The sequence below is a fragment of the Crinia signifera genome, chromosome 6 (assembly GCF_055691185.1).
Source record: "Crinia signifera chromosome 6, ASM5569118v1, whole genome shotgun sequence".
Classification (NCBI taxonomy): Eukaryota; Metazoa; Chordata; class Amphibia; order Anura; family Myobatrachidae; genus Crinia; species Crinia signifera.
The window spans coordinates 69593017-69603509 of NC_139222.1; the positions used below are offsets into that span (position 1 = coordinate 69593017).

A 10493-nucleotide genomic window follows, 5' to 3' on the forward strand; every position below is an offset into this window, starting at 1 on the left:
ACGGCAAGACGCCTATGAAAGAAAACTGACAATGCAGACACTTGTACCTTAAGGGCCTGCGTCGGCGGCTCCTGCTCGCTAACATTGAGAGTAGATTTAATAGCCTGAATGAGAGCCTCTATACCCTGGGCCTCTTCCTGAGGAACGTCCTCTACAGGATCAATAGGATCCTCCTGAAACATATCCCCTTCCAAGGGGTCCCCCGGTTCATCCTCTGAAGTATCCCCCTGTAACAATAAAGGAACACCTCTTTTCCTCGGGGGAGGTGGAGCACTTGCGGACCCCGAAGGCACCGCAGCTGCTTGGGCCAACGCCTTCACTGATGTAATCAGTTCTCTGGCCCAGGTAGGCTCCGCAGCAGACAAGGAAGCCAATTGCACCTGCAATGACTCCCTGTCCCTGCGAGACGCAGCCATCTCTGATGCCAGAGTGGCTAACACACTGGTAACTCCCTCAGTGTTCAGAATAGGGACCTGACTCTGCCCAGCATCCCCTTTGAAGCAATCCTTACACAAGGATACACCCTTCACATGCTGCGTAAACTGTTGCTCACACTTAGTGCATACAAACAGCTTTGGAGAAGCTTTTGACTGAGACTTGGTTGTCATGCTGCACACACACACACCCCTTACACACACACAGGTGAAAGGAGGTGAAATAAGCCAGACAAAGAGAGCCCCCAACAAGGACCCCACACCAAGAGCAAAAGCACCACACTAATAGGGGGAGAGGAGCGCACCTTCCCCGAATTAGGCCCACCTGATAAACTCTCCAGCGGGGAAGTCTCACAAGAGAAAATCCCCTCCACTCACCCAGCGCAGCATTCAATAATATCCAGGCTGAAGAGGGGGAGAAAGCGTCCTGCTGTCCTGTTCCAGTGAACTGTAGAGGCACAGCCGACAAGGGAGCAGCGTGGCAGGCACCGGTCTGGCGCAGAGGACTGCAGCTAGGACGCGACCACTCACTGGTCCGCCCCTTCCTCTCATCAGAGCGCGCGCTGTATACAGCGGCGCTGATTGGCTGTCTGCTCCCTGCTGGACCAGCGAATTAACCCTGGTCCAGCCGTCACCCAGCGCTATGCGCTCGCACGCCCTGCTCTCTCCGGCGGGCGACCAGGTCGCGGCCCCGTAACACAAGCCGCAGGCAGCTGTGGCGGGACCCAGACGCTGATGCGTCTGTGACCGGAGTCAGCCGCGTGCGCCGCAAGCGGTGCCGCTCTGACTCCCCGGAGAGCTGTCCCACGTTGCAGGCAGCCGGCACGCGCTGGCTGCCTGTGTCAAAAAAGTTCAAAACAAGTAAAAAAAAAAAAAAAAAAAAAAGGCCCCAAACGGAGCCCTTGCCCAGGGATCCGACTCCTCCGGGCACTAAACTAAGACTGGGGTCTGAGGGGGGAATAGAGGGGGAGGAGCCATACCACAGTTCAAGTTTCTTAAAGTGCCGACTCCTCCGATACACCACTCTATTCCCCAGCGTAGACTTCAGTGTCCCCAAGGATGAAGGAGAAAAAAAATAACTCAACACAATCACAATAACTTTACGACACAGACTAAAAAGAATTATGCAAACATCCCCAAAAAACCCTGTCCAAAAAAATAGGTACTGTAAGCATAGGCAAGAAGCCTTTACTCTAAAACAGGCTTTCCCGACCACGGTCCTCAAGGCACACCAACAGTGCAGGTTTTGTAGATATCCAGGCTTGAGCACAGGTGACTTAATCAGTATCTGAGGGATTCTGATTAAACCATCTGTGCTGAAGCCTGGATATCACTAAAACCTGCACTGTTGGTGTGCCTTGAGGACTGTGGTTGGGAATGCCTGCTCTAAAATCTAAAAAGTCAGTGCACTCTGGTTCTACGGGCAATTGTGACAATTTAAGGGATGATTTCCATTGAGCTGGATTACTCATACACATTAGAAAGATTAAATGAAGGATGGAACAATTACTATTCCGTCCTTCATTAGCATACAACAGGTCTCTAGCATTATCGTTCTGCTTTTGGTGCAGCAAACACCTATACATCCAGAGCAATGTAGAAAGAATTGCCATTACAAAATGGCAAATTGTCAGAGTATTATCCCAGTGTGTGGCAGGTTTAAAAGTAGCAAAAGCTTGCCCGGACTTTCATGCTAGTAAATGTTTGTTTTGTCTATGTTGAAAAACCAATAAAAACTACTCAATAATAATAATAATAAAAAAATAATAGCAAAATCTAATGTACTTCATTTTACCTTGTTTTCCCTTTAGTCTTTGAACAAAGCCACGCGTCCATTTTTTGGGAGCCATGTTCATGGGGATGCCGGAGAGCTCACTATTGATGTACAGTGCACACTGCAACTGCAGGAAATCCCAGTCCTCAATTATCATCTGAGTTTTAGCTCCTGAGATCCGATGCTGGAACATAAAACACATTTCATTGCAAAAAGAATTACTAAATTTATTTTGAAACACTATACTTATAACAAGAGTGTACTTTATGAGAATGGAACAATTTAAAGTTTAGTTAAAGATAAAAAACCCTTAAAAAAAAAAAAAAACTACTAATGAATAAATGTAGGTTGTAATAATGAACATTTCTGGCAGCTGTGATCCTTTATACAAAATGTATTCTGTAGATCAGACCATCTAAACATAGAAATAAAGAATGTATCTTAGTTTCTGTACTGCACTGCCTTATCTTGAAATAAAGTAAATGTTACAGCCCTTGACTAGGAATAACATTTTTTTTTGGGGGGAGGGGGCATGTTTTCCAGAAAGTAATTTGGGAATAAAACGAAGCATAGAGTTATTTACAAAAAGTCACTCACCTTTTTGATGACATCATTTAGAAATATGATTTCTGTTAACTTCATAGTGAGGTCATCTTCATTGGTGCCAGATTTTAAATCACTGACAACGGAGGGTCGGATGCAGAGTGGTGGAACAAGCAGCCTGGTGAGAATAAGGTCACAAGGCTTACCAGCTTCTGGGTTCATAAGTAAGAGAGGAATGTCCTCCGCAGGGATCCGTCTCAAGAGATTCAGCACCACTAGTGGGTTTAAATTCTCCTGCATATATTAAGACAACAATTATAATACAGCAAAAGAATTAAGCAATGCTTAGGTCTCAATCTTAAATGGAGCCCTAATTACCAATATATTGCTCAGTGTTTCATTTTCATCAGCGACCAGAGATGGTCGCTAATTAAAAGGAACCTTTGCCGGGGGAGCCGCAGAGGTAATCAGCTGGTCATAGGAGCAAGCTCCTGCGACCAGCGATTAGAATGGGGCTGAAAACGGGAGCGCGCACTCGGCGATTTATCGCCAGGGCACACTCTCATCACTGGCAATATGGTCGCCAGCGACCATATTTCCAGCGATTATAGCCCATATCGCTGCTGTGTGTACACGGCTTTAGTATTAGACAACTTTATTTTCAGCAGAAAATTAACTGTCATAGGCTACACAGCCTGTATGAGATGGTCTTCCCTAAAAAGCTTTAGTAAAAAAAAACCCATGGTACTTGTGTAATATCTGGGCGCCCGATTTTGTCATTGTATTGCATCGCATGCAATATAGTGGCATACAATTCATGCACTGCGATTTTTCATTGTAAAGACCAGATTTTTAATTGTATTGTCACCCATGGGTGATTTCATACCCCCACTATCCAACTACGCATGGAGATGATTTTATATAGTGTGGCGAGCGCAGCGAGGGGATGCAGAATACATGTAAAGTAATCCGCGTGCGCTCGCCACTATATATATATATATATATATATATATATATATATATATATATATATATATATATATATATATATATATATATATATATATATTATCAACTCCATGCGTAGTTGGATACTGGGGGTATGAAATCAACCATGGCTGACTATATAATTAAAAATTGGGTCTTTACAATGAAAAATTGCATTGCATTGCATGCCTTAAGTAGTAGCATGCAATGAAAAAAAAAAAACGGGCGCCCAGATAATACACAAGTACCAAAAAAAATTACAAATCCTAACTATATGAAAACACAACTTAACTATCCTCTAGTAGTGTTTAAACTAAATAGCGTCAACGATGCGCGATCCCAGGCTTCATTAACTATTATTGATGTCTTCTGAACATGCAGGTCAATTTTGCTTTATAGCCAAACAACCTGCCTGTTCAGAAGTTCTGAAAGACGTACCCGAACAATACCAGTGGCCGATATCAGTTTGTACACACAATATTGGCCGTCTACGGACGATTTGGTTAACTATATCAGCTGTGGGTCGACAAGTGTGCACAGGGGCTTAAGGTTTGAGTGATTTTGTTTCTGTGCAGGGTAAATATTGGCTGCTTTATTTTTACACTGCAATTTAGATTTCAGTTTGAACACACCCCACCCAAATCTAAAGCTGGGTACACACCTACTGATTTATCTGTCTGCTGGGAACAAAACTCTGTCATATGCTCCCAAACATTAGCAATCATCCATTTGCTCTTAAATGCTGGAAAACAGACAATAGCCATTAACAAAGGTATCCAAACAATTGTTTTTATCCATTTTCCAGCATTTGGGTGCAAATGGTTGAGTGTAATTTGCTCCCATCCAATACAATGTTTTTGTTCCCAACAGACAGATTGGGTAGATAACTCTTTGGGTGTGTACCCAGCTTAACCCCACCTGCAGTGCAGCATTATTTTGATGGAGAACACAGTATAACACACCCACCTGTGCACGTCCCAAAAGAGCCTCCACTTCCTTGTTGTGCTCGATCGCAGTTTCAAAGGACTGCAAGAACTGAGACACCAAAGGGTCCACCACCTTTTTAGTGGCCTTATACTTTTCATGGATGATTTTCAGTAAGCCACACTTCTTCACTGGGCCTAAATCAAATGAGAAAACATGGTATGGCAATAAACTTCACATACAGCTTATACAAACCTAATGTATCTTCTCATAAAGTATCTTCTCCTAAGACGTATGTATTGTAAACAGACAAAATAATTTGGAGTTGCTACTCCCAATGTATTTTACATTTACTTTAAAACTGAGGTGATTTGAAATAAGATGGAGCCAAACAAAAGCAAAGCAGAGGCTCTTCAGTTGGCCAAGTATATGCATATGACAAATTCTCAGGGCAAATGGCACACATTATTTTGGAAAACGTATGATATGGACTCAAATTCAAAGCATACATACAAGCCAGAGCCCAACTGATCATTACCGAATGTAAATAGTTAGTACATAATTCAGCTACATTATTTTCATCTCTAGTAATACAATAAGCTGTATTTAGTGCAGCGGCGATGGGGTTTGTATGGAGAGAAGCCTTAGAACCCCCTTGCAGTATTCAAAATAAGGGCCAAATCCTCGCCATGAAAGGCTGGCGAGTATCCCCTTAAATGGTGAGGTTCGAGGCAAACTCAGAGTCTGCCGCATTTTCTGGCAAGCCTAGTCATTTTAATGGGCACACTCGCCATTTCTACCTTGCCTCAGGGAACAGGCGAGGAGGAAAACAGCAAGTGAACCAGATTTGTTGAAAACCCTGACAGTGAGCTATCGGCACTTCTATGTGCTGATCGCTCGCAGTCAGAGCGCTCAATGTATGCTGCTCTTCTTTCAGGATCCAGCTTGTGGACAGACATCAACTAGCTGCACCACTAACCTAATGGCCTAAGTGCAGTAAATATGGTCATAACGGTGGGATAAAAAGGGTTTATGCACATGAAAATAAACTGGCACAAGACGAGAAACACAGGTTATAAAGTAGATCTGTCAATTTGTAGTTTCTAACCATTGAAGGCTTTACAGTATAGACAAATGGTCTTCTTGCGGCATTTATCAGAGATTTTCTTTTTTAACCCTCTCTTCTGTAGGTAGGTGAGTCCCGGCCTCTTCAGGTTATCCAAAAATTGCTTTCTCTCCTCTGTGGTCAGCATGATATGGGAACAGTTCTTACAGATCATCTGGGAGAGAATCACAGTGGAGAGAATCAGCCCGATAAATAGTTAACACTTACTATGCATGTGATAAACAAAAGCTGGGTTCACAGATTTGAGTACCCAGTGTTATCGGCAGGGAAGGGACTCAGCGTCCACAAGTGATTACACACCTGCTGATGCTGGCAGAGCCATAGCCATGCTGCATTTGGCAGCACAGCCCTCACTAGCTACAGTAGGCCTTATGTGTAGGCCCAACAGAGGAGGTTGCCTATGATATGTGAGAGCATGCATTGTCACAGACATAGTGGGTACACGCTAGACTATGTGTCTGATATGTTGGAGCGATCTGCATGATCAGACATAATCTAGTTTGTACCCATGAGTTATTTAAAGGGTCATCTTACCTGTAATATTCCAATGACAGCCTTGAAATATCCAACATGAAAGCATGGTAACTCTAAGTCTAGGTAGCCATAATGACCCAGACATTCAGCCAAGTTCTTCCCACATGTCAGACAGGGACGGTCTTTCTCACTAGTTCCCTAGAGCACAAATGAATTAAAATAATTGTGTGTGGAAAACAGACAAAGGATGGCAGAAATGTTGTGTATACTTTGTCGCTAACAAGTTTAGGAGATATATTCCAACCAGTTTAACATAAAAACAAAACATTAGTTAAAAAACGAATGCTTCATTTTGTACACCCAAAGTATAAGTCATTCAGAGAAACATTTTACATATATATCATTCAGACAAGGAAAGAGAGACCAGAACACTGCCCCAGCCTCTTAATTATAATTATACTTTTAATGCTTGAATTAGCACATTTAGCAGGGACAAAGCAAAGTGTCACTGGCAGTCAGCAAACACTCCCTACCAGGCCTAGAACATTAACAATAAGTTTTTACATGAAAGATCTTAAACAGGAAATAAATCCCTACGTACTTTACTAATGGATATATATATATATATATATATATATATATATAGATAGATAGATAGATAGATAGATAGATAGATAGAAATGTTGTAAAAGATATTTAGCCAAATTCAATCTGTCTGTAGCTACAAGAGGTTCAAGTCTTCGCTGCGCCAAGAAAAAAAAAAGCGTTGTGACTTAGGATATTCTGGTTCAAATGGAGCGCTGCAAAATTTTGTAGTGCTGTGCGTGATTTAATCACTGCCCACCACTCGTCCAGCCACCAGTCCTCTGCCTGATATCTATGGGAACACCCAGAATTTTCATGGGAACACCAATGAAACGCTGGCCATTCCCATGGGCGCATCCCCCGGCCCCACGCCCGCACTGTTATGTGTGAGCGCCTGGCGTAAAATCTATATGCTGCGGCTGCTCGCACAGCGGCCGCACATGCGCATAAATGACTATGTGCAGTCACGAACCATTGCTCCCCTGTGGGTACATGCTGCAGGGTGTGGAAACCAGAATCAGACCCTTAGTTTGCATACATGAAAACCATTGGCAGCAGCTTTAACAGAATGATTTTAAGTGGGGCACTAAAGGGAATGATTGGTGTCAAAATGACCTTAACTTCTCAATAAACCAAACAATAGCGAAGACAGAAAAGAATGCTACATACATGTCAAGCAAACTAAATGTGTGCTGGTAAAAAACACAAACCATCTAATAACTATCATTTCTTTTTTAATAAACAGTAGACCTATAATGTTATCAAAGTGTTTACTAGTAAGCTACTACAGGGTACTATATTGGCGATGTACTGATAATACTATAATAAAACCCACCAAACTTGAATCTTGCACATTCACTTACCATGCGATGATCAAGAACTCCATAAGGAAGAGGTGAGTGGTTATTGTCTTGGCTGTATAGGCTTTTGCTTACCACCTGGATATGCGCCTGCTGTCTCATCTGCTCTGCAGACTTCACGCCAAAACAGATGTGGCTTCTAGAGGAGCAGGAATAAAGACACCAAACAGATTTAGGGTCAATTCAGATTAAGTAGAAATATCCTTCATTTCTAATACTTAAATACATTTTCTATGGCTCCAAAATTCTTCAACGCTGTACATCTATTTTATACACACACACACACACACCCCTGGTTTGTTTGTTCAGGGTACCAATAACGATTAAGCATTGTGTAAAGTTCTAGACTAACACTAGTGTTCACTCTAGCAACCGCCATCTTTGAAAACCCATGCAGTTCCTGTTCCCTGCCTGGGGTGTCGCTGTCTGCTGTGGCGTTTCTAGCACAGGTCTAATTTGCATATCAGTACTGATATACAGAGCACACTGTGCTAGAAGCACTACAGCAGACAGCGACACCCCAGGCATGGAAGAGGAACTGCATGGGTTTTCAAAGATAGCGGATGCTAGAATGAACACTTAACACAATATCCCCATGTACATATATGAATTTATAATATACAAAGCATTGCATAACATGTCTGCTGCATAAATAATAAATGATCCATGATTTGAGCAGAGATGCTTCAGAATGTTCCAACTATAATAAAAACTTCCTGCTTGTCTGCCTTTACAGGTCATGCTGAGAGCAGCGACCTTAAGGATGATTTTTAGGAAGTAATAATATGTAGGACCACAACCAAGATTAATAAAATCTTAATGAATAAATGTACGTAGTCAAAAAAAGTATTTTTTGGAAACGACTCCGCGCCCCAAGACTGCAGCAAAGCAGTATATATGTAAATGTACGTGGTGTTGATACTCTCAATACAGTGGGGCAGATTTACTAGGCCTGGTGAAGTAATAAAGTTGCAGGAGATAATGCAACAGCAAGTCAGCTCCAAACTGTCATTTTCCAAACCAGCCTGTAACATGAAAGTTGAGCTGATTGGCTGGTGCATTACCACCTTCCACTTTAACATTTCATCAGGCTCAATTCAACTCCCCCAGTATGTCTTAAAACCATGGAATTTATGATTTGAGACCAAGAAAGGACAACAAGACCAATTGGAAGACACCAAGAGAACACTTGGACAACATAGAAGAAAAATTCACAAAGCGGAGTTCATAACAAAACCGAAAAACAGTACTAGAAGGCAACAAGAACTTATGAGACACTAATGGTTGCTAAAAACCCCTTCCAACCACCAATGTACCATTTAAGCCACAAAACAGAGTATCCTTAAAGATCAGAAACCAAGGGTGATATTTAATAGGATGAGAGATTCAGAAAGTGAGAGATTTGGTGAGAAATCTCCAGTTTTTTTAAAGCGGCAATCATTTACACTACAAAATCAAACTGGTTTTGCAGTGTAAATGATTGCTGCTTTAAAAAAACTGGAGATTTCTCACCAAATCTCTCACTTTCTGAATCTCTCATCCTATTAAATCTCACCCCCAGCACCCATTAAACCTGTAGGCACCAGTGTCCACTGTCACTTGTTTCGTCATGTGCCAAAACGTAAAATGACAGACATCTGAATGTGATTTATTTACCCCCTTATTTGTTAAATCACTTTAACTTCCTCATGGTAACACCACTTTCCCAACATTTACCATGGCCAGAACTACAATAATACAAATAAAAACTCATTGATGAGTTTATACTTTATGAAAGTGACAGCGGAACACCCACAGTCAAAGCAGCGGGAAAACACAAAGTGCTGCTGCTGTCACACAGGACAGGTGTGGGATGTTAGGTCTACAACAACTAGGTGGACAAGCATTGGGTCGACACCACTAGGTCAACAGGCAGAAAGGTCGACATGGGTCTAGGTCGACACAAGCATTCGATCGACATGGGGTTTTTCACTGCTTTTTTTTTATTTTACCCAAATGTCAACACAGTTGACATAGACACAGGGGCAGATTTCTTAAACTCGGTGAAGTGATAAAGTGTCTGGTTTTTATAACCGGCCAATCAGCTCCTAACTGTACAGTTACAGGCTTGGTTTCAAAAAAGACAGGTAGGAGCTGATTGGCTGGAGATAAAAACCAGACACTTTATCACTTCACCGAGCTTAATAAATCTATCCCCCAGTTTGAAGTGCACCGTATCACTCGCTACGCTCGGCACACTATTTTATTCTTCCACCATGTCCTAGTGGATGGTAGGGCATGAAATACCGCCTGTCGGCTCAAAAAACTGAGAAAACCCCATGTCTACCTTTAGACTGTCGACCTATTGCTTGTGTCGACCTAATGACCCGTCGACCTAGTTGCTGTAGACCTACTGACCGTATCCCCACAGGACAGGGACCCACAGTCTCTTACAGTACTTGTGTAGCTGCAGTCCTAGTAAGCGCACAGCGCGTTGCCATCACTCACATCTTTTTTGCCACATCGGTCTCTCTAAATTGCTCCTTCATCATGACCGGGTGCACTAATCGCTATATACGACTACGCCCGGCACTTCAGCTCCCACTGTCATATGAAGTCACAAACAACCCTCCACTAGACTCCAGCTCCATGCATGGGTGGCACGCTGCAGGCTGCAGCTATACTGCAGTGCACATATCACTTCCGGTATACCGGCTCCCAGCCGGTAGTGTCTAGTTCCTTTTCTCCATTCGTACCAACATTACGTCACATCCCACGTGACCATCACTTGATCACCCCATGTGACC

General features: G+C 42.7%; 1 protein-coding gene across 2 annotated transcripts in view; it reads right to left on the reverse strand.

The window, feature by feature from the left end:
- POLR3A (RNA polymerase III subunit A) overlaps positions 1-10493 on the reverse strand; it is a 43935-nt gene that overhangs the window by 33124 nt on the left and 318 nt on the right. The window contains exons 1-7 of one of the 2 annotated variants that reach the window (XM_083146257.1): positions 10195-10476; positions 7711-7846; positions 6323-6460; positions 5771-5942; positions 4705-4859; positions 2806-3045; positions 2230-2392 (exon numbers count right to left, since the gene is read on the reverse strand). In XM_083146257.1, coding sequence (XP_083002383.1) covers positions 2230-2392; positions 2806-3045; positions 4705-4859; positions 5771-5942; positions 6323-6460; positions 7711-7846; positions 10195-10238 — 1048 coding nt within the window. In that variant the 5' untranslated portion in view covers positions 10239-10476. Of the gene's footprint in view, positions 1-2229; positions 2393-2805; positions 3046-4704; positions 4860-5770; positions 5943-6322; positions 6461-7710; positions 7847-10194; positions 10477-10493 lie in introns of those variants that run through there. The other variant, XM_083146258.1, reaches the window with a different exon arrangement.